Here is a 26767-nt window from a genome sequence, read left to right on the forward strand (position 1 = left end):
ACTTTCGAAACCCGAGGCCACTTGAAATAAGAATGTTTGCAATCTTGTAAACCAACGCACGCAGGAAAGTGTCTGTATTAATAAAAACAAAGTGAGATAGAAAAGATTTGGCTTCTCAATATGAGCAATACAATTCAAATCAATTACATAGACTAGATCGTTTTAATTAAGAGATGCTACCAAAAAAAAAGCATGTAGCCCAACGGAGAATGGCTCACGAAATTTACGTCAGTGTCAAAAACTGTTGACTTGAATCTCTTAAATTGCATACATTAATTCCAGCCACGACGTTAAGAGCATTTCCTCCTTTCTGTGTCCACAGGGCGAGTGATTTTACTTGATTGTAGTCGAGCTAAACGTGTTTTGAGGTCGGAAAATGGTCTTGCTGCAGGCAGTGCAACGTAATACAAGATAATTAATGAACTAATTTTGCCTAGTGAATGCTAATGTTGATCGTCAAAAGGATAATTGCTGACGACTAGCTTGGAAGATGCCTGCTTACTGACAAACTGCACATTTTTATCATCCACAACTCCATTAAGTCCGTCTGGTTTTACTTAGTTTTGGATTTAAGGAACTTGTTGCAAGAATTAGCCAACCATGAATCAAAAAAAAAAAAAAAAAACCTTTGACAAGCTGATGCTAACATAGTTAGCATGTGGACAAAAGCTTCATCACGATTATCAGGGAAATGACGAAAAGCTTGACAACAAATATCAATCTGCGCTCATCAGGTGAGTACAGTCATTTTACTTTATCCTACTGCTCAGTACGATATGAGTATAATTCACTACTACATACATAAATACATTTTGCCGAACAGGCTAACCTTGGCATGTATATATAGCCTTACATTTTAAATTGTTTCCTAAATGCGAAAATTGTGTTGTTGTTTTTTCTTTCACTGGAAACAGCGGCATCTGGAAATGTAAACGTTATGCCAGGTTGTAAAATATGTAAAACTCTACTTGTAGATGGTTTAAATAAACCACTCTTAATATACACAAAAATATGTGCTCTGGAAAACATTGCATTCGAAATAAGGCTGTAACATGAAATGTGGAAAGAGTGAAGCGCTGCAAATTCTTTTCAGGTGTATTGTATCAATCCCAGGCCACTTTTGACCTGTATGTGCTGGATTGGGTAAAAATGTTCACAGCTAGCCAGATATAAATAATACAAACAAGTTTCTTACAGTTGCAAGTGGCTCCGGGCTAAAGAGAGCTTACGGTAGGGAGGGGGGGGCAGTTCCCTGGTTGCCATGGCGACGCAGAAAGAGGAGCGGGGTCTTAAGGTGAGAGGAAGGACTAGACAAATGGTTGTTTTGCGAGTTTACGCCCACGGTTGCAACCTCTGCGGTCTTCACTACATCAGCATGAGATGAGTTTTGTATATAGATTTTTTTCAAAAATCTGCTCCCATATTCCTCTCATCGCCGCTTAAAAACAGCTTTACTATTCACAGTTCTGCTCACATGCAAAGGATTAACCCCGCATGTCTTTTTCTTTTGCTTTTTTGGACACTTATTCCAAAAGAGCAGGCAGCCTCAAAAGGAGGTGTTGAGATTAAGTCAGACTCGGAAGTCACAAATTATCAAAGGTAAACCAGACTGTTTTGTTGTTGTTTTTACAGTGGTTAAATTATTTTTAAACGTGTACACCAATTAAGACTGTTAGCAGTTAGCAGCAACATAAAATGAGCAAAATAGCTCAGATTGTTGAGTAGATAAAGAGTACTGGTAGGTGTTGAATCTCATCTTGCCGTGTTGATTATTAGGGTGAGAAATGTCAACACGTTGGGAGCTGGGCATGTTTTGTCACCTGACACTTAGAGTATGTATATGTATGGTAAAAAGTGAGTATTTGTTGCGGTAGGGTGTAGAAAGTGTGTCGTGGTTGTGAGAAAAGAAGACGTAGCTCGTGGAGTTAATGAGGGGTGCCATGTAAAAAAGCCACCGACTGTCAACTTGAGCCATGCGGTGACTCATTGTCACTCACGCCGTGCTTCTTAGTTGCGTAAACGTTCATTAATTGAGACCCTTGCCATGTTCACTATATGCCGTTATTTCTTCTAACGGACAAAATCCAATTTTAGCTCACTAGTAGGAAGCAGTTGCACATATTATTCTCAGATGCTTATTCTTGTTACTAGAAAGAATCCATTTGTCAGCCAAAGTCTTTTTGTCGGCAGGGAAGCCAGACAGGCGCAAGTCAGCGCTATGAAGATTGTAAATTCATTTGTTAATTAAATCAGCACTCAAGTGCGGTAGTAAAAAGATGAAGCGATGTGAATGAGCAGATCATTTCAGCGCCTCCTTGTTTGTAACCTTGTTCTCCAGTCAATAGTAGACTCCTCTGACAGCGTCTACAAATCAATGGGGATCTCCTGCATTATCTGCTAATGATGCCGTCAAAGTTCAACTAGATTAGAAAAAGAAACACAGGATTTGGCGTCCTCTCACTTAGCCAGGCAGACCACAAAAACAATGGAAGCTGAATTGAATGGAACCGTCAGACCCGGGATTCAACGGACACAAAATAGTGTCCAGTCCCCTCAAAATGGCCTTTTGTACATAGAGAACCTTTCAAAGTCTGTTAGTTCCAGAACTGGCCACATTTCAATCATAGACAAAGATTTTAGAGTAGACTAGAGCAGGCTAAAATGTGTGTCAATATGGCGGCCACGTTAGCATGGGAGAGTTTCCCTTCAAACGTAGTGGCGCATTCACATTAGCATTAGCATTAGCTCCAAAGGAACGTTTCGTATTGACCTGTTTATATCTATGGCTGTTGTTCTTACTGGAGCGAGTAGTGTATACACATTTCTCAGCCGTGTTATTTTTGGTACAGTACACAGTTGTTGTTTCTTTTGTAAGGTGAGAAAAGGAAGCGCTAACATTGTGGCTCGTCAACGTGACCAGATGCACTCCATTATCCTCACACCAACTGCCAACAAGGTAAGTTTGTATTCACGTTTCAACAAGGTTCAAGCTTTTGTTGTTACTTTTAGATTGTCCTGGGTAGTTTTCGACTCTGGAACGTTCTTTGTCGATCCAATAACCAAATCGCACCTTTGCTGCCTTTCGCCTTGAGTGTTGCGTGCTTCTTGCACTTTTTCACCTCATCCCTTCCAAAACACAAATGCGTCGAGTTTCATTAACCTCGCTTTTATTTCCTCCCGATCCAATCAGGGATCGGTTGAACAGGCCTGGTGGACAACGTGACAACCTCGGTGAAAGCGAGCGTTTGACACAAAAGAAGCTAAAGTCTGCTACAGCAAATGTCCTTGCACCACCGCTTGGGGAATGGTTGGCAATTTAGCCAATTAGCGCTCTCCGCCAACCAACTGCTCAGCTTGCATAAAATGTGTCACCAGCAGCATTCCCGGGCCAATTACAGAACACATCAGCAGGGATCATTCGGGGAGATGGGGCAATTTCAAAAGCTATTTCCCGCAAGCTAATGTTGTATTGATATGGCATCTGTTTGTTTGCTCGGTTGCGGTAATGGTGAGATCACATGCAATCAGCGAGTTGAATTTTCACATATTTATGCAGAGGCTTTTATTCTTCTCGGATAATTTCGCGGGCGTTTCAGCGATCCAGCGAAATGGCCGCATCAGAGCGGTAACAGTAATCTTCGCAGTTATTCACTTTTGACTTTTACGCGGAACCAAGCGAAGGCAAGATATTGCTGCAACTGCGTGCGCTTTTCACTTTAAAACTCACTGAGACGTTCACGGAAATTTCACACCGTCCTCCGTTTGGGTCAGGGATCACTTTGAGTATGGCGCAAAAAAACCCATTGGGGTTACACGTCCCCACAACGCTAAGCATCGCACCCACTATTTCAGAAGGGCTGACCTAGTGAGACTGTCTGTTATTTTTTTATTTCTGTGTGTAAAAAAACAAAAAAATCAATTTATTCGATGAAGTAGACGACGTGCAAAAACGCCCTAAAAAGATTGAACCTACAAATGCCATCCATCCATTTTCTATAGCAATAATAACATGGATGCAGCGACATCCAGTGCAGTTGGAAAATGCAAAAATGCAACCCCCCCCCCCAAAAAAATATATATATATGTGTGTATATATATATGTATATATATATATATATATATATATATATATATATATATATATATATATATATATATATATATATATATAATGTATATATCAGGCTTGCACTGTGAGGTTCACAATGAAAACAGTTTTGCACATTGATGGCTGTAGCCTCCAGCAAGTGTGGTCAACGCTGCACGCCTGAGTGCCTCATAACGTGAGCAACGTTGTTCACGTCCGAAGATGTGAGCGGTGCTTTCCCTTGTGCACCTGAGCGTGAATGCCTCCAGGTTCACCTCAGTCTCATTTTGTACTCTGGCCCTCACTCGTATGTGTGATGGACAATTTGAAACAGTCCTTTTTAGGCTCGTATGCTCACATGGAGAAGGAGCCGGAAAGAAACATATGGACACAAATTTTAGCCTGCTAGGTCGCTAATTGTGTTATCTTAAATGACCTAAATAGAAAGTCAACCCAAAACTTTTATTTACAATAGTATGTTCTATGCAGGCCCACTAGTCCAAACACGGCATTCTGTTTGATATTGTTTTTGTGGAATATGAGTGAAGCAGTAAAATCCACCTGTTTTTCTCCATTTCAGGGGGCGGCCATTTTGCCATTTGCTGTCGACTGAAAATGACATCAAAGTTGCTCAGGGCTCAGGTAACAACCAATCACTGACAAAATGGCCGCCCCCTGAGATCACTAACACCGGGTGGATTTTGCTGCTTTCATCCAAAGTACTTGAGCAATGAAGTGCAGACAGCCTCGTTAAATTATGCATGGCATAGCGCACCAAGAAGGACTTTGCTGACTAATTCAGTGGCAGCGAATCCGAGTTCGCGCAGTCAAGACAAATCATTAAAAGCCGACAACTTTGATCACCAAAGTCATCCCGGGGTTTCTGTGACTCAGCCTGCTCACACGCTGCTGCGGCCTAGCATAGCAAAGGCAAGTATCTTTATTTATTTATATATGTTTTTTAGGATTTTAATAATATAACCTTTTCTTTTACAGACCTTGTTAAGTGCAGTCAGAGATTTGTTTACAAATCCATTGCACACATTTGAAGACAATTGCTGAAAACCTGCAGACTGAGAACTATGTAGTACTGAATTGGGGAGATATATACTGTAGCATTAAACATTTTTTCATCATTTCCTGTTATTTTATTTTTTTTAGGCGGGGGGAGGGGGCTGGCATGCGTAGCTCCTCCCCCACTATATAAGAACTTGAGCGTCTTTTGCCACAATTGCAGTTAGCTAGCTAGCTAGCTGTGCCCTCACCCTGAAAAATAATTTTCCCTTCAAATGGCCACTTTAGAGTGTCTCATCGTCACCCTGAGAAAGGCGGAAGAGCAAGGAAGCTGAATTATCATTATTATTTATTTTATTCTATTCGAAGTGAAGTCAACACAAACGTTTGTGTTAATCCACACTCGTCTTTAGCCATCTCTGGGGGCGGCCATTTTGTCTTCTGTCGACCGAAAATGACACCACAACTGCTCACAACAACCAATCACGGCTCACATTCAGAAAACTGGTCAGCCGTACAGGCAGCATTTGGAGCAGGGCTTCAGCTCGGCATGACTGCTATAGAGTGCCGCATTGTTTCACTGTTGAAAAGCCCCGGATATATTCAAACCATCGAAGACGGATATGTTTTTACGGCTCAAAAATGTCATGTGTAAGCATAAGAGTGATGCTAGTGGAAGTAGCATCCATTTTTTTTCCCAGTTTGTGGTATTTGATTGACAGGTGAGTGGGCTGTGGTTTCAGCGTATTCAGCCGACACAACCGCAGCGTTGGGGAACAAAGAAGAAGCAGAAGCTTGATTTTTCTTTGATTTAGAATTCTCGCATATTGATGTGATGTCCGCTGATAGTGTAGTGGTACACACGCCTGAGTTGTGTGCGGGCAGCGTGGGATCGATTCCCGCTCAGTGACAGTGTCTATGTGTGCCCTGCGACTGGCTGGCGACCAGTTCGGGGTGTAGTCTGCCTTCGCCCATTGACGGCTGGGATAGGCTCCAGCAACTTCCCGCGACCCTATATAGGATAAGCGGTTTGGAAGATGACATGACATGACATGGCATATTGATGTCAGGACATGCCATACATTGAGTGATTTTTGTATTTGCAGTGGATTTCAGAGAAACAATTTGTGGACCTGTTTTTGTTTTATTTCATAGCTCACAAAATCCACCTTGTTGACAAACGTGCGCTTGCTTTTGAAAGGAAATTGTTTGCCCCGATTGCAAACACACACTGTGTTAAATGTCACTGCATGTGACATTTGTAGTGCAATCACCAGACCAGCAATGTACTTGAGTAGTATGTGAGGGAAATAGTAATCACGTTGTCGAGTCCTGCCTTAATTTCTTAATCTTACTGCTCATTTTTAATAAGTGCCAATATTTTAGTCTGTTACTTTGCCGTTTCATCCTCATGAATAGTTGTGCAGGTCTGTGTTAATTAGAAAAATGAGCAGGCACAGTGCCAGGATTTTCTTTTCTCTCCCGGAGCTAGAGGGGGGGCTTGACCGATACATAGTGGGACTGAGAAAATAATTCAAATCTCACAGCGTCAATTAAATGCCGAAGTGGCTTAACTGGGGCTACACAGATTTCTGATGGGGCTATAGCAGCCCGTCGCCATCACTGAAAATGAGTCATGTTCAAATATTGTACCCGATGCTAACCAAGCATGACACCCGGATACAGCCAATTACATTTGGCGCGAGCAAAACGTGTCAGGCATCTTGGACTTTCTCCCCCATAGTCAGCCAAGGCCGATTAGTGTGCACCCAATCATTAACGCTTCCCTCCGGTGCTGCCATTCTGGCTCAGAAGGGGAGCACAAATATGCTTCTACATGCACAGGAGGGAATATTTTTTGAAATGTTTGTATTTCCTGCTGAAGAAGAACAACCCCAAAGCATGCCGCAGCCACCACCGTACTATAAAATGTTGGTGTGATGTTGTTTTGGTGAGTGAAAAATGTTCAAACTTCATTTCTCTGAACTATAACAAAATCTCCCATAATATGTTGATAAAGCTTTTTAAAACTCCCAATTTGATGGAAACCATAAGGCAGTGTCTCCTTAAAGAACGTCAACCCAAACTTTTTTTTTTTTTTTCAAGAATATATTCTATGCAGGCCCACTAGTTGATACAAGGCATTCTGATTTAATAGAAATATGATTTAAGCAGCAAAATCCACCCGTTTTTAGCTATCTCTGGGAGCGGCCATTTTGTCACTTTCTGTCGACTGAAAATGACATCACAATTGCTCAGGGCTCAGCTCACGACCAATCAGGGCTCAGCTTCAGAAAGCAGGTGAGCCGTGATTGGTCGTTATCTGAGCCTCGTGCAACTGTGATGTCATTTTTGGTTGACGGAAGTGACAACATGGCCACCCTGTGAGATGGCTGAAAACGGGTGGATTTTGCTGCTGAAGTCAACGCAAACATTTTTTTTTCAGGAATATGTTCTATGCAAGCCCACTAGTTGAAACAGGGCATTCTGATAAATATTGCGTTTGTCGAATAAGTTAATCCACTTAGTTTTTAGCCATCTCGCTGTGCGGCCATTTTGTCTTCTGTCGACTGAAAATGACATCACAACTGCTCACAACGACCAATCACAGATCAGATTCAGAAAACAGGTCAGCCATCATTGGTCGTTGTGAGCAGTTGTGATGTCATTTTCAGTCGACAGAAGACAAAATGGCCGCCCCCAGAGAGGGCTAAAAACGAGTGCATAGTAATCAGAATGCCGTGTTTCAACTCGTGGGCCTGCATGGGATATATTCTTGAAAAAAAATGTGTTTAGGTTGACTTTAAGAAGAACAGAACCTAATGAGCGGTAACAAAATCACATCTGCACGCCTATTAATTCTTATGCTTGTTTACGTTGGCCATTACGGAGGGAGAATATTGTCTCGTATTGGCTTCTCCCCCTCCCGGCGCCGCCCCCTCGCCCTCGAAGACATTCCGTATATACCTTCCAGCTGAGCCGACCTCCTGGCCACCTCACGCCTTCATGCAATAATGGACACACTGGGGAAGGTGCAGACAATCGATCGAAAGTTTTTTTCTCTCTCTGTTGGAAAGAGATGCCAAAACGAAGGTGTAGCTGGCCAGCGCCTCACCTGAATCATAAAGAGTAAAAACAATGATTAAAATAAAATACTTAATACATGTTAGTTTTCGGCGCCGTTCGCTGTCTGCTGTATATTGATTTTCTACAAAGTTGACGCATCTCTCATGCTGCACCAAAGTCAAACCATCGCCCATTTTGGAAGGATCTTTTTTTTTTTACTGTGGCCCAGTGCTTCCCTTACTTGCTTTCTGCAACATCCAACAGGGTTGGCGCTCCCTCTCCCCACAACATCCCCAACGCCAAAGTCAAACAATGCCCCTTTTTTTTTTTTTTTTTTTTTAATAGCATTGATGGATTCCTTTTATCATAGACCAGCTTTTCCCCACTCACTTTAAGCCACACCCATCTGCCCCTTGCCAACGTCAAAACAATGCCCATTTTGAAGGATTTCTTCTATTGTCAACCAGCCTGTTTAGTGTGTTTGTAGCAGCGGGGTTAGCTTAGCCTCTCCGCCACACCAAAGTCAAAACACTGCTCATTTTCTGCTTTCTTTTACTGTAGTATAGAACAGCCTTTTCTAAACACATTAACTTTAAGAAGCACAAAGAAGAGTTTTGAACGCCCACTTATTCAGCTAAATATGGTTCCTTGCCAGATAAAAGGGTTTTTTTAGTCAGTAAAAAGTTGGTGTAAAGACATGGAGACTTTTGAGCAGAGGAAACTACACAAACTACAACTTTTACAGTGGCAGGTGTGGGGGGGGGGGGGGGGGACCTGTGTCCCTGCGTCCCATATTTCGCAGTTGTTTGATCTAACTATCCTGAGGGCGGCGGGCGGCGCCAAGGAACCCTCTGTGGGAATGAAAATGAAAGAACCTGAGGATAAAAAAGCACACAGATGGGACTGCGGCCCACTCGGGGCGGAATAAACGCATCCTGATCTAAATCCAAACGTCCCCATCGCAGAACAGTACACAGACTTGACCCTCATCTTTCCCCCGATAGAACACTCATGATATATATATCGATCCACTGCCTTGCAGTCATTATCCATGACGACAGTTGGCTGCAATTTTTTTTTTTTTTTAAAGAAGCAAGTAGTCCATCACTGTGTGTTATAATGCTGATTCCATCAACACACATGCATAAAAAAAAAAAAAAAACTCACTTCTTATGAGAATAATCACGACATAGTTTCCTCCAATAGATTTGGAATAAGTCATCTCCAATCAATCATGGCCCGAGATACATATCACATTTAAGTACCGTTGTGTATAAAAATGCATATCAATACTAGACGCTCCCTGGAGATGAGCGCTTTCACATTGGTGTTTTTTCTTTATGATGGATGGCGGGGGAGATAAGCCTCGGATGTAAATTGATGCATCAGTTGACTCCAGGTCAGAATCATCATAACGGCAACATTCTGGGGCTAAGCGGGCTGTCGGAACGTCCGCTGCGGCGCTTCGCTGCTGGAGGTCTGCGATGTTTATGCGCCCATTAGCAGCTGAATAGAAAGCGAGGCCCTTAGGGGAGCCGAGTTAACTAACAACAACTACTTGACATGCACATCACAGTCGATAAACAGGCGTGTTGCATCATTAAGGTAGTCCGGTGGTCTTCCCTGTGGTTGAAACGCGGCATCGTAGCGCAGGCGTCCACTTAGCGGACTTGTTAATGCAGGATGGGACTGTGTGGCACTTAACTCCTGAGCTGGGGAGTTCTGCAATTACTTGGCTAGTTTTCATGTTTGTGTGCATGATTAGGATGTCATCATGTTGTTCTGCGTGATGCAAATAGGGCAAAAAAAAAGATATTTAAGCCACTGGAGTAGACTAAAGTGAAAGACGAGAATACGGTAAATGTCTCGATCAGTGAGAGCATTTGAAATGATAATAATGATCAAATGATGACTTATATATAAATTAGGGCTGTCAAAGTTAAAGCATTAACTATGGAGATTCATTTAAATTTTATAACGCACAAAAAAAAAAATTAACTCAGTTAACTCCGTTTTATTTACTTCCTGTGGCAGCTGACATCTGTTCACTTTGCAGCCAAACTCAGATGAGAGTCACTGTCGCAAATACTTTTACGTATTTTAACTTTAAAAAATTGCTCGACGGCTCATTTGAGGAAACAATTAGAACGGTCTTTGAATCGAAATATACTTTTTACTTTTGTTCCACATTAACTCCGAAGACTTTACTCAAGTAAATATTGGTTCCAAGCTTCGTAAAAAATTGTAGTCGAAAAATGCGATTAATCGCGATCAATTATGCAACATCTTGCGATTAATTAGTTAAAAAAATGTAATCGCTTGATAGCACTAATACAAACCTAATAAAGAAGGGGAAACAGTAGTTAGGGTTAGGCTAAGTGGTAAGGCTTTTATGCAGTTATAAGAGTAAGGCAGTGTGGCAAGTTTGGGCTGTGTAAATTGTTTATTTTGGTTTCCGTCCTTCTTCCTTATCAGCCTTGCCATGTTCCCTATCTGCATCCAACAAATGAGCTGCCTTCCAGCAATCATGCACCACCACCTGTTCCATGTTGTAATACTAATGTGAAAGTCTAGGATGGATGTCTTTTGAAAGGTCTTAGTCAACCGGAGTTTCTTTTATTGCGCTTAAGGAGTGTGAACTTGAGGCACAGCATCATCCTTGTGACAAGCTTTGTCAATCTCATTTCAGGTTGTGGTCATAATCTCCTTTTTTTTTTTTTTTTTTTTTTTAATTTATTTATTTATTTTTAGCCTTTCATACCCGACAATCAGCAGTGCTCACAGTGTGAAACACTCCAACACACAATTGCAACATTTTCCCCTCCGCTTGCTGGTCAATTGAGCGTATTTGTTTGCGCACACAAAGTCATCCAGAGATCCACTGTCGCTCGTTTGATGCATTTTTCAAAAGCCGATGATGAAATCATTAAGCAAGCCGCCCACATAAAGAGTGTGGAGAAAAGAGTAAATGTAGAGGAAAGAATGAAATGTGCACACACACTGGATGAGACACAAGGCAGTGAGGCACAGTAGGGGGGAGAAATGGCCTGTTTTGTACCCAGACATTGGCTGCTGGTATTGTAATGAAAAGGAAAAAAGGAATTTGCAAGTCAACGCTGTCCAACAAAAAAAAACTATTTTTTAAAAATGTATTAAAAATATAAATAAATCAAAATGTTTCTGTGTTTTACATAAAGGTAAAAAATACTTTTGTAGAAGGTTTTTTGTTGGATAGTGACAAAGGATCTATATGTAGTTACTGTAGCTAGCTCGCTAGAGTTGGTGTATTAGCCGGCCAGCTAGCTAGAAGGTTAATGAGCTTTCTATCTCAAAAAAAAATATATATATATGGGGACATTGGCTTCTTTTGGGACAGAGACCAATGGGAGTTGCGTAGCTGTCTAGTTGATACTTACCTACCTGGCTACCAAGTTCGCCAGCTAGTGAATTGGTGGGTTACAGTAGCTAGCTAGATAAAGGAGCTAGCCAGCTAACTCGCTAGTTGCTGACGTAGACATTCTGTGAATACTGACACTAAGTCTTTACTACAGCCAAGACATTCCAGATGGAGGTAAATAATTTATTTGGGCATTCACATTTGAACTATTTGTTTTTGTACTTGGTATCTTTCTCCTCGCTGTTTGGTAGGCCCGTTTGTCCAGGGAACGGGGCGACCCTCAGGAAAAAATAGGGGTTACTGCGCACACGCAAAACCAACAGGAGGGGAGTGATGGCGTAGAGCAAATTGGCCGCCAGCACAGGCCAAAATACACTGCTCTGGATGCGAAATGAGGGTTTTGTGTGAGGGTGGAGGGACCCCCCAATGTGAGCCCACTGGCACTGTAAAAAAAAAAAAAAAAGCAGGTGCAGTTGAGTTCACCTCATCAGTGTGACCTAATTGAGCTTGGGGTAGTACCTGGATCATTGCTCCTGAAAAGAACACAGTCCAGTCAGGCATCCACGTGCAGCCTGGCTTGAGAAGACCGTAAACAAACGCTGCCAGCAGCGGTAGTCCGTAGAAGAACATGTGCAGCATCTATTAAAAACAAACAGGATTACTGGCAAGCCAGGGGTGTCCAAACTGCGGCCGGGGGACCATTTGAGTAAATATGCGCATAATTATTTTTTATGTGTACTTTGTCACGGAATGGCTTGTGTTTGACTCCTTTCGAGCGGCACGTACTGTACGTGTTTTCATATGCCGCACACACTTCTTACCTTGCCCCGCTGACGGGGAGGCGGGGGTGGAGGGGGGTGGGGCGGGTTTTGCGTGAGGGATTGTCTTATCAAGCTCTCACTCAGCATGCGCGTGCAGCATCTGATCAATGACTTGCAATTGTGTGCGGACAAGCTATTTGGATAACCTTTTGACACATGCGCACACACACGATCCACGAGCACAACGGGTCACCGGGAGGAAATCAAAAGGGGAGGGGATCGCGTAAATAAAGGCTTATCTGTGCGAAACAAAGCAAAGATGCAGCGCATACACAGATGCATGCATTGTAATCTGTAACGATAAAACAGACTCTTTAATCAGTGGAGCAGAAAATCGATAAGGGCGCTTGTGTTTTAAGAAGTACATTATGGGGTGTATACAATTGTGCTCTAATGTGTGTTGACGACGCAGGAGGAACAAAAGAGATTAATTGCACTCATCCGTTACAGCGTCCTCAAGTTTTTTATAGGAAAAATATCACTCTAATAATGCTCTTTATTAAAACATCGTGGTGACATAATTAAATCAAATGAGAAGGGTTTTTGCTTCACTTCAGTGGGTATTGTGCTGCTCCTCGTGGTGTTACGCGCCTTGGCCATCTGGGGGCAGTATAATTGAGACGGTCCTCGTTAAACTGCAGTTATATTAGTTGTTTTCAGAGAGGATAAAGAAGAACACAGTGGAGTCCCATTATTCGCGGGGGACAGGGCCTGGCCATCCCGCAAAAAGCGAAAATACGTTTATAATTGACCCCCTTTATAGTACATGTTTTTTTTTTTTGTTTTTTTTTAACCACCCAAAATTCTTGAATAGGCGGGGCTATACCGTCATTAAGCGTTTTCCACAAAAAACAGATTGGCTCAACCACCCCCAAAAATGTAGTTTGATAGTAAACTTCTGCAATGGAACAGTTAGAAGTGTCTTCTTTTTTTTTAAAGAATTGTATACTACAGTATTTGCTAAACTGTTGCTTACTGTGAAGTCAGTTGAGTTCACTGCCTTTTTTTGTTGTTTTTTTTTTTTTTTTTTTTTCTAATTGCAGCAGACATCAGACCCTAAACACTGAAAAAAGCAAGGGTGTCTTGACACAGGAGATGCAAAATGGAATTCTAACAGGTTTGCTGTCCAAAGGGAATATGGAAATTCCACACGGAAAGGCTGATGGACTGAAAATTATTTACTAGCCTCCTGTGTTGAGGCTAGTAAAGTTCCCGCTCTAGTTTAGTCACGTAAGTTAGCTAATCAATACTCACCATCACTCTGGGGTAGCCCACCGGATCTTGCAAGTAGGGCTCATAATGTTTCACGTAGAAGGAACACGCTCCTAGTGGGGACTCCAGCGCCACCTGTATTGCGAAGACGACACCAACAAAAAAAAACAATGTATACCAGGGCTCGCCAGCCTTTTCGAAAGTGAGAGCTAAATCTTGGCAACTGATCGTAAATTTCCGACTATGTACATTTTACTTTTACTTACGAACAGGAGTTAAGTCAATACTTCGTTTACCGGGGTCCAAGTATCCGTACTCGTATTTAAGTCGAGCGTAAGTACTTTTTGCCTCCTCTCACCAGGCCTCGGAGGACCGTGAATGCCATGGCGGCGAGCAGGAGAAGCGCTAGCATCAGGTCCAGCGGACGCCAGATGAGCTTCATGCTCTGAGCGTGCTGAGCCTGCGGGCGGGGGTGGGGGGGGGTGGGAGGACACCGCGGGCGCGTAGCATCACAAACGGGTGACACCTCTCGGCAGCCATCGCTTCGCCTCACTCACGTGATATCCACCAATCAGCGGCCTGTCCTTGGGCCGAGCGAACAGCGTGACTGCTCCCCACGCAGGCAACGCCAGGAAGAGGAAGTTGAGCCAGAAGGCCGGACGGATCTCGGCGCCGTATTTCCCTGCCGGCAGGTAACAAAGACGCTGATGCTACCTGACGGCGGGGATGTCGAGCCTGACCAAAGTCATGTCATTAAGGCGGCGCGGGCTGAGGCTCACCTGCCGCAATGCCGGTGATGAACACGCTCATGTTGGCGCACAGGGAGCCGGCCCAGAACAGGCCCAGCGTGCGGTACCCTTTTCTGAGAGCACACACAAATGTGACGCCACTCGCAGGAACTCCATGACAATGAGACATTAACTATAGACTGTAAAAGAGAAGCCTTCAATCTTTTTTTTTTTTTTGTGCCGTTTGAAAATAATTTTCTCATAGGAATTAAAGTCAAGTGAGTTCCAAGGTCAAATCCTGAACCTTAAAACTGTGAGACAGTGCGGCCAAAATGTATACACAATGTATGTTTTCAACAGATGTGAAGCGTTGCGGCATTTCCACCCCCAAGTGGCACCCACCTGTCCATGATCTTGCCTATCATGACAAGGTACATGATAAAATGAGCTATTCCGTCCCAGTAACACATCATGATGCCGTAGGCCGTGCCCAGGTAAGGCTCCCCCTGAAAAACACACATACGCACATTTACACTGCATTCATTGTTCATATATTGGTGTTTTTTTTTTTTTGTTGTTGTTTTTTTTTTTTTTTTTTTTTTTTAGTTTTCAAAGGCTAGGGAAACCTACAGTCTTACGATAAAACTCCATAAAGCCGGAGATGATGCCATCGTATTCCAAGGCGCTGGTCAGGTCAATAATGCACGTGAAGGAAAATTCTGCAAAAACTGCAAAAGGACACAAAGGCGGGAAAGGTAAGAACATGGCCCATCTGAAGTATACGCCGCATTTTGCCTCTGAAACACATGAGAATGGGAAACAATATTAACAATATCTAATAGGGATGTCACGATACGATAATATCACGATACCAACCTCACGACGCGATAATTATCACGATATTGTGGGGGAGTTGGCGATATACAAAAAGCTCACGGTGCCGTATAGAAGCTCACGATATTGTAAAAAAAAATTTTTAAAAAAGAGCTCACATTAAAAAAAACTGCACAAATGGAAACAACTTGGGCTTTCAAACAGATTTGCTGCTATTAATATGGTGACATGACGACAACGATATATCGTGGCAATTTTAATATCACAATATTGCATATATTGTGACATCCCTAATATCTAACTCTTAATAAACATATACACTCCAGTCATACAAACTTTATGACTGTAAAGGGAAATCAAGTCATAAAAGTTCTTTCTACTGGCTGTCGACTGAAAATGACTCGGGCACTGTGATGTCATTTTCAAGGAAAAGGCAAAATGGCCGCCCCCTGAGATGGCAACAAACTGATGGACTACTACTTAATTAAATCATATTCCACAAAAGCAATATCAATCACAACACTGCGTTTGCTTTAGCCTAGTGGGAGAGCACAGAACATAATATATAAAGAAATATTTTCACTTGACTTCCCACTTTAAAGGCGTTTCATTTTTATGTTGACGGATCAAAATGAAACGTCAGTTTTGTGAGGGGTGCAATGCTTGCAGCTAGTTTTTATCTATGAGAGGCTAATGATTGCGTTATACAAAGGTGTTCTTTATCATTAAGCCTTGAGTGTTGAGACGTGGTCGAAGGCGTGTTTGCATCCTGAACGCGGTAAACAAAACATTCTAAAAGCGCTTGCCTCGGCCACATTTCTTCTTTAGTCTCTTTTGGAGTGAGTTGAAAGAAAGGCCATTAGATCCTCTTTTATTCCAGAATAAGAGCAAACCGTCGTTTTCATCCCCTGGCCTAGAATAAGCGTAATGCCTCCCCGTACGTGAAAGCAATTTCCCAACATGCCACAACGTGACAAATGGGTTGCACTTTCCCCACTTTACGTGTTACACAAAAAAGTGTGCGCCGCTACTCGTGAAAGAGCGAGGGACAAATCAGGAACGACTGGCAATTGATGAAATATTAATAAGCACTGTCCTCAAAAAGTGTGAATACAGAACCTAGAGTGTTGCTGGATAATGATGCGTTACCGTGGATATTATGGTCTCATCAGGTCATGTGCTGCACATTATGTACAATGCTTCCGGAAAGTATTTGCCATACTATTTTAATTGGTCGTCTTAAACACTGGCTGGGGATCACAGATACTGCACCATCTTCCTTATACTCTACTTCACGTCTTCGGTCACCATGGGCAACCACTGCTCAGCCACTTCTGCCCTTGCCTGTGGTGTACCGCAAGGTTCCGTTTTAGGCCCAATTTTATTTTACAAATGTATGCTTCCTCTTGGCCAAATCATTGAGCGGTTTAACGTGTGATTTCACTAAAGAGCACAAGAATATTTACTTTTTAAAGGCTGAAAATTCAGAGGATTTGCACAATTTTAAGTTAAATGTCTATAAATGACATTTTTTTTGAGTTGTTGATGAATTTCATAATCAGTTCGTTGTCAATATATTCATTGTTGCACCTCGAGTTACAGCCTTATTCCTAATTGAAGAAATTCAGTTTTTCCTTAAAAATGTACACAACTTTTTTTTTTACAAACGTATCAATAATAAAAAACGATCAAAGATAAAGTAAAAAAAAAAAATGTTTTTCATACCCCAAAAAGAAGTTATAGTTAGCTAGCTAGCTATGCCTACACTCCAAAAATGCATTTTGCCTTTGGATAGTCTGCTAGCATGGCCGTTTTAGAGTGCCTCGTTGTCTGCCATGAGTGAGCACAAGTCATGCAGAGAGAGGCCGACTAGCGAGGAGGTAGTATTTTTTTTTTTTTTTTTAATCGAATAGTTTTTTTTTTTTCATTGAATATTTTTTTTTACATTTAGAAATAAAACACGGTTTTCACATTGTCATTATGAGGTGTTGGGTGCAAAACCTTGCGAGTATTTTTGAAAGAGCTCTACCATTGAATGTGGATAAGGTGAACCACTGAATTACTTTGCAAACAATAGCGCCTTTTTATAAAGGATCTATGAATCGAATAAGGCCTTCTCGTATATGCGTAAAGCCGTGACAGAATATCCATGAGCGATTCTGTCTGAGGTATTATGCCGTGGCCCTGCAGAGTTTCGATACCACACAGCGAAACCGCTGCAGCACATCCTCCTCGGGGCACACACACGTCAAGATTGCAAGACAAAAACACGCATATCATTGTTAGGGCGTACAACCATCCCCGTAATCCTTGCGGCAAACCAGTTTATCTCTGGCAATCAGACAACTACGATGTGGGGATTAATGGATCCCTATCGCTACAGAGAACCTGCCTCGGCTTTGCCTCGATTGTTGGGAAAACTCCGTCGACCACAACACAAACATTACTTTTCGCCCTTGTCTATTTCCAGAAAGATATACGGTGCTCATTAAAGGCACAATTAGAGGAACTGGGTATGGAAGAACTTGATAACACTGATTTAAAGACCATCAAACAGCCCTGGGATGATTAATCCTACAGTGCAATTGGGGGTGGTTTATTTTCAAATGTTTTCAAATTTTGAACATTTTTGATTTGATTAGATAATGAATTAATTGATGATATATTTTTCAAAAAACAAATATCGAATGTTGGCAATTGATTATTATTTTACGACTGAAAAACAATCACATTTTAACTTTTTTTTTTTTTTTTTTTAAATCTACCCTAGAAATGATCTGGTCCGTCCGTCCATTTAAAAAAAAAAATCAAATTTGGCCCTTAGGCATATGCCCACCCCTCCTCTAAATTGTCCTTGGGTGTGACTGTGAATAGATGTTGACGTATTTTCAACCTGCCATGGACTGGCATCATCGTCATCATCATCATCATCATCATCATCATCATTGTGTATAGGTTGTGGATTCTCTGAGAGTTTGGGTCAGCCGTGTCACAGAACAGTCACGCTAAGCTGCCGGAGCCAGACGAGCGTAAGCAGCTTTCAGCGTATCAGGTGAAATCACACAGAATGCAATTAGTTGTTTTCACACAAAGTTGCGCAAGTTGTAAATCCTTTTTTTTTTTTTTTTTTTTTTTCTGCAGGCGTCGGAGCTTGTCCCAAACTCACTGCGAAGGATGTAATTAACTTCTGCAGTCAAACACATTTGCAAGCGCAGCAAGAAATCATGTAGGAGAAATCATCGACAGTAATTACCAAAAAACAGGGCGTCATTGGGTGGGTTGCCACGAGTGATGAGGAGGTAGAAAATGAAGACCACAACCAGTACGGCAATGCCAATCACCAGGATCACATATGGTCTGTCGAAACACAAAGATTTAAGCATTATAATTGCAGACAGCAGGGCTGCTCGATTATGGGGGGAAAACATACTAATCACGATTATTTTGGTAATAATTGAAATCACGATTATTCAAACGATCATTTATTTGTCGGTACAAAACAGGAACATTTTTAAACGTCAAAAATATAAAGACGAATACATTTCTTTGGAAAAGTGTCATTATGTAAGCTCCAAATAAAATTGTATAAAAATGCGTTATTATAAAATAAAAAAAGGTGCAAATGTATAAATTCAAATATGATTTCCTCGCGTGTAAACAATCACAGTGCGTCAGATATAAATGCATATTTATAATCGTTTTTTTTTTTTTTTTACAATTATGACCATTTTGTAATTGTGGAGTGTAATAATCGTAATTGTGATTAAATTTCGATGAATTGCGCAGCCCTAGCAGACAGTGGGACCCCGCTATTCGCACCGGATCGGGACCGGGCCCGCCCGTACACAGTGAAAATCTGCGTATAATTGATGCCTATTATAAATGTTATTTTATTTTTTATTTTTTTATTTTTTTTAAACACCCCAAATTCTTGAAAAACCTCCAACGTGCAAAATGGGGGTTTTGCCACGCCCCCAATGCATTTATAATGGGCATCAATTAGACATAGATTTTTGCTATTCGGCCGGTTTAGCCTCTGTCCAGCTCAGTGCGCATCTAAAGAATTAACTCCAAGTCAGTTTTGCTTTTTCTTTGTTTTCTGTGATAAAATGTGCCTTATTGCACTGTAGGAAAGCAGAATACCTGACTCCATTCTGGCTGCTCAGTACAATGTGCCTAAAGCAGAAATAGGCATATAATGAGCGCTGGAATGTTGCGTACGAACGGGAACGAGTTCAAGGGAAAAGTCTAACTTTTACCATTATATAAGCACTCTATCAATCGTACAAGCATCCGATTCCAAGAGCTGACCCTTGTCGCGCTCTCGCATCCTCCGCGGCGGCGTCTCTACCTCGTTAAATTCGCCAGCGTTCATCCTTTGATGGCCGCCTGCTACACGCTGCTACGGTACGGTACGGCCGTGCGTGCTTGCTTGTTAAAGCGCACTTTAGATTTATAAAGGGCCTAATCAATCAACTGAGGGGTTGGGAGGGGAAGCCGAGCGAGCAGTGGCTAACTGCATCAGTGCCTAGACTGGCTTCCGGTACAACATTACAAATACGGCAGGGGAGAGAAACTTTAATGGACAAATTGCATAGAGTGGGCACATATTTTGTGTTTGAAAGCCTTTTGAACCAACTTGAAGTCGCCATGGGGAAAACTCCATCACTCGCTGAAGCATCTGCTGGAATCGCGCTTTGGTTGATGCTAAGCTCCCGAACAAGCCTCCTGATAGACTCTCGCCTCACTTTGAGCATAAACCCTGCTCGGTTTTTTTTCTTAACTTTTGGTAGGAACGCGCCTTCCGTCGCCTGGCTTGTCAAGAACAGATTCTAGTTTTGAGAAAGTTGACGTTGATAGTGTAAATTGTACAAGGTGTTGGTGCAGTGTGACGGCCATAAATGAATGACGTGTATGATACTACCACTGCAAAGTCTAAGCTAGCTGTCAAATAATAATTACCACACGTCTGTCTGGATAAAACCTGAACTAACAGGGCTCAACTATTACAGGATAACATTTTTTTTTTTCAACAATATGTTCCCAGCGGGCCCACTACTTGAAACACGACATTTTTATTAATGTTGCGTTTGTGGACTATGAGTTAAACAGCAAAATTTAGCCATCGCAGGGGGCGGCCATTTTGTCAATTCTGTCGACTGAAAATGACATCACAACTGTTCAGGTAACGACTAATCACGGCTCAGCTTGAGAAAAAAGGTCAGCCGTGATTGGTTGTTGTGTCGACAGGAGTGACAAAATGGCCGCCCCCGGAGTTAGCTAAAAACGGGTGGATTAACTCTTATTCCAAAAAAGCAGTATTTATCAGAATGCCTTGTTTCAACTAGTGGGCTTGCATAGAACATATTCTTGGGATGACTTTCACTTTAAGGCCAGAGCGGGCTGTTTGTGGCCCCCGGGCCATACTTTGCCCACATAGGAATCCTGTAATATTTGTTTGCAAATTTTGGGGGAAATAAATGTAGGTTGAAATGTATTTACAGTGAACCCACACATAATCATGTTTCAGCACCCACAGATATTTTCTCATATTTGGGGGGCTGTTGGATTTTTCTCCCCATTTTCATGAAAAAAAAAAAAAAAATGCATACTGAGTGTGCATCAGTCATGATTTAAATGAAATGTATTATAATGGGAAATTTTAAACTGGAAAAAAAATGCAATTCAAATAACTTCTTTACATTTGACATTTTGCAACCCGGCCCATCTGTCTGCTTGAAAAATCAAATGTGGTCCTTGAGCACAAAGGTTTGCCCTTGCACACCTGCTGTAAAGCTTCCAGAGCACAGAGAGATCCAGTTTTGATCTCAAAGTGTCCTCTAGTGGAGGACAAAGTAGTTCACAAAGTAGTACTCTCCCTTCTTTTAATACTGTGGAATTGACAAAGCCCAACACAATCCAGTTCCAACAATGGGCTTCCACAAAAAAAAAATTCTCCCAGAGGAAAATGAAAGTCAGTGAAGCCGTTGCTGTCCTCATAAAACCTCTACTAAAGGTTTTGACTTGGGTTAGGGTAGTAGAGTTTATTTACCGCATATAGGTTCAGTCTATTAAAACCAACCCAGGTGAAATTCACATCTGAGCACGAAAAATGTATTTGTGGGTGTAGTTATGGGATTGTTGCTATGGTATTGTACTGAGCAACCAGGCGCTTTTCTGTGTCACAATTCTGCACTCTAAAAACAGTTGGGTTAAAAATAACTACATTTGGGGTCAAAAATGGACCGATACAACAAATTGGGTCAATTTGACCCACTTTCTTGCATTGTTTTGTACAAAACATCCCATTTTTGGGGTGTTGTTTTATTCAAAATTGCCCATTTTGGGGGGGGGGGGTTAGCGGGGGTTGATTTCTGCAAAAACCACCAAGAAAGTTGGGTCAAATTGACCCAAGTTGTGGATCGGGCCATTTTTGACCCAAAATTGTGTTATTTTTAAACCAACTGTTTTTATAGTGTGGTTGTCATTGTTATTTACCCTTTACATACACGCACACACAAAACACACTAATGAGTTATCCCGTTGCAGTCATGATGACGGTTTGAACACCAAATTTTGAAAAATTGGAATCCTAATTTTACCACTTCTTGTGGACTGTGACGATTCCAACTGTAAACTATTGGCAAGAAAATTCCATCACAGTAACCTTTGGCGGTGATCGTTCAACAATGAAAAAAAACAAAAACAAAACAACAACAACCCTGTGCCAATCACAGGCAGAAAATCAATAAAAAGTCACCACTTACTCTTGGAGCGCAGGAACGGCGTTCATGCAGTACAGAATGCCGAGGGCGGAAAAAGAAAACAAAAAGACAAACGTCTCCATTGCTTCGGGTTCAAAAAGCCGCTCGGCTTTGACTCTCAGGCGGAACCTGCAGCCGTGTGGAAGTTAACTGCGCAGGTCGATAGAAAAACAAGAGTTGACCAATTTGACAACAGTGCAGATTCATTGGTGTGGACTGTATTTATAGAACAAAAACAATAGAGAATATTCTAACGAGTTAAAGCCGCGTAGGCTCTTACCACGTGGCTGCTTTCGGCGAGGATTAATGAAACTTCAGGCTGGCTTGGCCTTTACAGGGGGAAAAAAAAAAAAAAAAGAAGACAAAGAGGCTTTGGGGGACAAAACTCGTGCAATTTTGATCAGGCCATAGATTTGCATAAGTCGTTTCAGCAAAAAAGCAGACTATATACTGTAGTTCCTAACAGTGGAACGGTCAACCAAAATTGGAATCACTCTCAAAGTAATTACATTTTTCTTTGGCTTTTTTTTTGATCACCGCCGAAGAGTAAAGAGGGAAAATGAGAACCATTAAACAGGAAATTTACTGAAATTTTAGAACAGCCGTGCCTCGATATACTGTACAAGTATTTCAAATCATCTTTCCCCATTGAAATGAATGAAAACACCATTAATGTCTTACAAACAGTCCTTCTAAAAAAATATTGTAACCTGTTTCTCTAAATGAGAAAAATAGCACTATTTTAATTGATAAAAACCTAGAATAATTACATCATTTACTAGAATTAAAAATAATTCAAATATTTTTGTCACAATTTACCTCAATTAAATAGCCAATGTGATGCTGCTCACCTTGGCCACCTGGGGGCAGTATAAGGCATACGGCCTGATATATATCCTATACATGGACGACGACGCGGTAAGATGTCTCATCGCAGAGGATAAAGACTGAGTGCTGTTGAATGTCTGAATGTGTTGCTGCCTCGTTTGTGTTGATATATCAGTTGCTTGAATGTTTATTTGTCTTGCTGACAGCGTGGACATTTCTGGCTCATATTAGCATTTGATGAGCACCTGGTGGACTTTTCACCTAGCGGCATGATTGTCTTAGCAAGCTGACTGTGCTGTTTACCATATTTAGAATTTCTCAAAGGTTTTTATTGTCAATCGATATTTCACTGAGACCGAGTGCAACTTTGACAACATCCGACGACGCACACGATATGAAGAAAAGTGTGAAACTAATGTAAATCTGCTCTGTAGCTAGTCACACTGTTTCAGTCGTCATTCAAGGACAAAATGTTTGTGGTCGCCCTGAAAACGAGAAGGTTTCTTAAAGGGGCAGTACCCCTTTCTGACAGGGTGGACAGCAATATCAGGGACACAAGCAAAATGTTGAACATCATTATGAAAATGGAGCGATCAAAGGACTTTTGATAAATGGCTCGTGGCTCTACAAGACATGATAACCCGCAGCCACTACGGTAGCAACTATATCATTTGCATACAGAAATCAATTTGACTGAGCCGATGCTAACGTTTGCAGCACATAACTAATGACATGTATATGACATTGTCAAGGAAAAGTTTCAGTTAAATCTCATTAAAGGGGAGAAGGAAGTGAAAGGGGCGCGTAGCAGTACTCAAATAGAACACTAGATGGCAGCAAACGTCATAGAAAACAGTGAATTCGTTGAATGAGATTTCATATGGTCTTTTTTTTTTTAATTCCACCAGCACTTAAAACGTTTGTTTTTCTGTATGCTTAAACTCTAACAGTGATTCTTGTTGCACAATTTCCAAAACTATTTTCTCACAAAATCACTGATAGTGTTTGCAAAGCTACAAGCTTTGTACAATTCACTGCTTTACTCTCTCTCTCTCTCTAAAATTGATGTTTGTTTGCTTTTTTACTTTGTTTTTGTTTGTGTGTTTTTTTTTTTTTTTTAATGTTTATAGTATATACAGTAAGGACCAGCAATTTGGATCCCTGTGTTTTTACAGAACTATGACAAAAGTCTGACCTCAAACCAACATGGCGCAAAAGCCAGATGTGTTTTTCTTTTTTCCCCATCAGTGTCTCGTTGGCGCATTGTGTGCTAGCTAATATAGTACAATTTTTACGAAGGTTTGAAGAGTTATGTAAGACCTTTTTGCTTTTGCAAGAAAAGTGCGATGTTTTGCCACTTTGTTGAACGAGTTCTGCAAAAATAGTCAATAGTTGCAAAAATTTGCTTAAGCCATCAGGGAAAAAAAAATGCATTATTACAACCTTGTCAAATTAATTATGTTTTAAGTAGGGAATAATTGACTACCTGTGTTTAAAAGCCTCAGAGTCAGAGTGGTTATGTCATTTTTAATCAGCAGCATCAATGACGAAGAAGAACATTAGTCCTTTTTTTTTTTTTTTTTTTTAAACACAAACACTCATAATTTGTTTGTGGGTGTGCTTCCCACCAACCTCTTTTCTCTGAGAAAAGGGGGGGCTACCAGGAAAGCTGTGGCATGCGTGTGTGTGTGCGTGCACGTGTGTGTGCGCGCACGTGTGTGTGTGTGTTTGTTTGCTGGAAACAACTGGAGCTCTTCCAGCACTGTTCAATAATGTGGGACGGACCAATGGATGCCAAATCGGGATATGCTGAGGCGCATCTTTATTTGATATACTGTAGTCGGTCATTGTGAATAGGATGTTTATTCACATTTTGGTGATTTGGTCTTCATATCAATTGGGGCCTGGCAATATGGCCTTAAAATAACTGCTTTTTTTTTCCACAAAAATATCAGACTTTCCGGTTTCCCCTTAAAAAAAAAAAGTGAATGACAATCACTATATTCAAAATTATTTATTTATTTTTTTACCCCTTTCTGAGATGCGGTTTGATTATCTAAATTATTTATTTTAATGCCGCCATCTTTTTTCTATGAATTATTTTTCATTGACTTCCACAGAAATAATAGAAATTAAACAAAATACAGATATTGTGGATAAAAATCCTTTTTGTCGAATAATGTATCCATAATTAATAGAAAATGAGTCGTCCGACTGCGTAGCTGGTCCCTTTCTGTAACTTTTCTCATGTAGAGTTGTACTGGTGAAAAAGGCAAGCTTGACAAAATATTTCCGGCTTGGATGCACATACCTCGGGTCAAAGATTTCCAACATAAGTATAAATCACTGGTTTTGCATTGTAGAAATTGGCACCGTGTATTTGGCAATATTTAGTGCAGTTGACTTTGTGACTGTCTTCAACAAAAAAATTATGCTAATTTTGCAATGTCGACGATATTTTTGCAAACTAGCTCCGCTCTGCAGTCATGTTGTTAGTGTAAGCAGTGCATGTCACTTTGCACTTTGGAAGCTGCTAAAAAAATGTGTTTATTATTTTTGAAAATCATCCTGACAAATAAACTAACCGTAACTGATCAATTGAACCGATCACCCATAAGTACAATTATGGCTTGTACTCTGTGGTTAACTACATGAATTAACGCGAAGACCACCACTGGCCACTCTGAAGTTGTTCTGTTTCCAAATACCTCATAAGAAGTAATTTAGGTAAAAATAATATTTTGCCAGGTCAAACTGACATAATCATGAAAGATTTAATAACAACTGTGAGGATGTGCAGAACAGAAAATCGATGGACGGATATACAATGTATTTTGGTGTATTACTAGTTAGCATCCCTGCTTCACAGTTCTGAGGTTCCATCATAAAAGAGGACAAGCTGTAAAGAAATGGATGGATGGATAATCGGATATAATGCAAGTAGAAGAGAAATTAACCACTTGTCTGATGACGTTAAAATAAAGCCAAACTACTAGCACACCTTTTTTTCTTTTAGTTTTATAATTACCTCTCACACTATTTTGTAACTTTGCTGCATTCAAGGATATAAATAAAAACATTTTAATTGATTGCCCAACCCCAAGGTGTTCTCTTATCCTTTTTTATTTTAAACCTTTTCTCCATTTGGTTTCTTATTTGTGGTCATGTTTTAAATTTCGTCATATATATATATATATATATATATATATATATATATATATATATATATATATATATATATATATATATATATATATTATTATTATTATTATTATTAACAAGGTTTTTTTGTTTGTTTGTTTAAACTTGGATTATTTGTACTTTATTTGACTTTTTCCCCCGGGCTGTTCCCAGTTTTGGCAGCTCGTGACGTCACCGACGGAAATATTTTTTCGCTGTTTCAAAATGGCACCCACTCAATCAGGAAGTAGAGAACACAAGTAGCGGCGAATAAGTTGGATAAAATTCCCAATTTTCGTCGATTTGACGTCGGTCGCGGCTCGACATCTGCCCGCTTGGTCGGAGTTCGGACTGGGACGAAGCAAAGGCGACGTAAGGGTGAGTCGTAAGCGAGAATATGCCTGAAAGCGCAGGCGACACATCGGCAGCTGCCTGGTATCAAGATGCGTCCTAGGCAGCCTCTCCGAGGTGCGCATGTTATTAACATCGAGTTACGCCGGCTTGTTTATGGTTGGCCTGCTTTTCGGCGTATACGTTGTCTTGTAAAGACGCGGATGTATCAAATATAAAAACACATAGTCTTATCTTATCGTGTTGTATTCACTCTCTTCGCGTTACTAGTGAGCTGACATGGAGCGGTCGCTGTGTAATACGCTAGCTCCGCTTACTACGTCGTAACATCCGCACATAACGCTGATTTGCGAAATAAATGCAATTTTTGGAGACGCATTTCTCCACCAGCTAATACGACAACGGGAGAAAATATACAAGGAACAAAATTATGTACGTTATTAAGAACAGTATCCTTATTTTTCTGCGTTAATCCCCTCCGTACA

The 26767-nt window shown here is 41.0% G+C and overlaps 2 protein-coding genes and 1 long non-coding RNA gene across 5 annotated transcripts in view; 2 read left to right on the top strand and 1 right to left on the bottom strand.

Moving 5' to 3' along the window:
• Positions 1 to 288: 288 nt before the first annotated feature.
• Positions 289 to 14808, top strand: LOC147139062 (uncharacterized). The gene is made up of 3 exons (XR_015089008.1): positions 289 to 734; positions 2876 to 2956; positions 14686 to 14808. It is a non-coding gene; the product is annotated as an uncharacterized LOC147139062 (long non-coding RNA).
• Positions 11734 to 22277, bottom strand: tm6sf2b (transmembrane 6 superfamily member 2b). 2 transcript variants are annotated; one of them, XM_086047576.1, is made up of 11 exons: positions 22204 to 22277; positions 21927 to 22073; positions 18413 to 18516; positions 14956 to 15053; positions 14728 to 14831; positions 14377 to 14459; positions 14155 to 14279; positions 13956 to 14057; positions 13640 to 13732; positions 12084 to 12203; positions 11734 to 12007 (listed from the first exon to the last, which is right to left on the bottom strand). In XM_086047576.1, the coding sequence occupies exons 2-11, from the start codon at positions 22004 to 22006 to the stop codon at positions 11771 to 11773; spliced, it is 1146 nt and encodes a 381-aa protein (XP_085903702.1). In that variant the 5' UTR covers positions 22007 to 22073; positions 22204 to 22277; the 3' UTR covers positions 11734 to 11770. The 2 variants fall into 2 exon arrangements, with proteins under 2 accessions (XP_085903702.1, XP_085903701.1); XM_086047575.1 differs by lacking the exon at positions 22204 to 22277 and having other exon boundaries at positions 21927 to 22197.
• A 3868-nt stretch (positions 22278 to 26145) lies between these two features.
• Positions 26146 to 26767, top strand: part of sbno2b (strawberry notch homolog 2b) — a 50648-nt gene continuing 50026 nt past the window's right edge. For both annotated transcript variants that reach the window (XM_086047184.1, XM_086047185.1), the window contains exon 1: positions 26146 to 26309. The gene's annotated coding sequence lies outside the window, so the exon portion shown is untranslated. The remainder of the gene's footprint in view (positions 26310 to 26767) is intronic.

Source organism: Filicampus tigris, chromosome 12, assembly GCF_054856515.1.
Source record: "Filicampus tigris isolate MCC_2025a chromosome 12, RoL_Ftig_1.0, whole genome shotgun sequence".
Classification (NCBI taxonomy): Eukaryota; Metazoa; Chordata; class Actinopteri; order Syngnathiformes; family Syngnathidae; genus Filicampus; species Filicampus tigris.

Excerpts from the sequence above, each read along its gene's own strand:
- tm6sf2b (XM_086047576.1), bottom strand. The coding sequence starts at position 22,006 with ATGGAGACGTTTGTCTTTTTGTTTTCTTTTTCCGCCCTCGGCATTCTG. Across the intron at positions 14,832-14,955 it reads TGGAGTTTTATCGTAAGACT|GGGGAGCCTTACCTGGGCAC; the intron begins GTAGGTTTCCCT and ends TGTGTTTTTCAG. Across the intron at positions 12,204-13,639 it reads TGGGCTACCCCAGAGTGATG|ATGCTGCACATGTTCTTCTA; the intron begins GTGAGTATTGAT and ends TGTTTTTAATAG.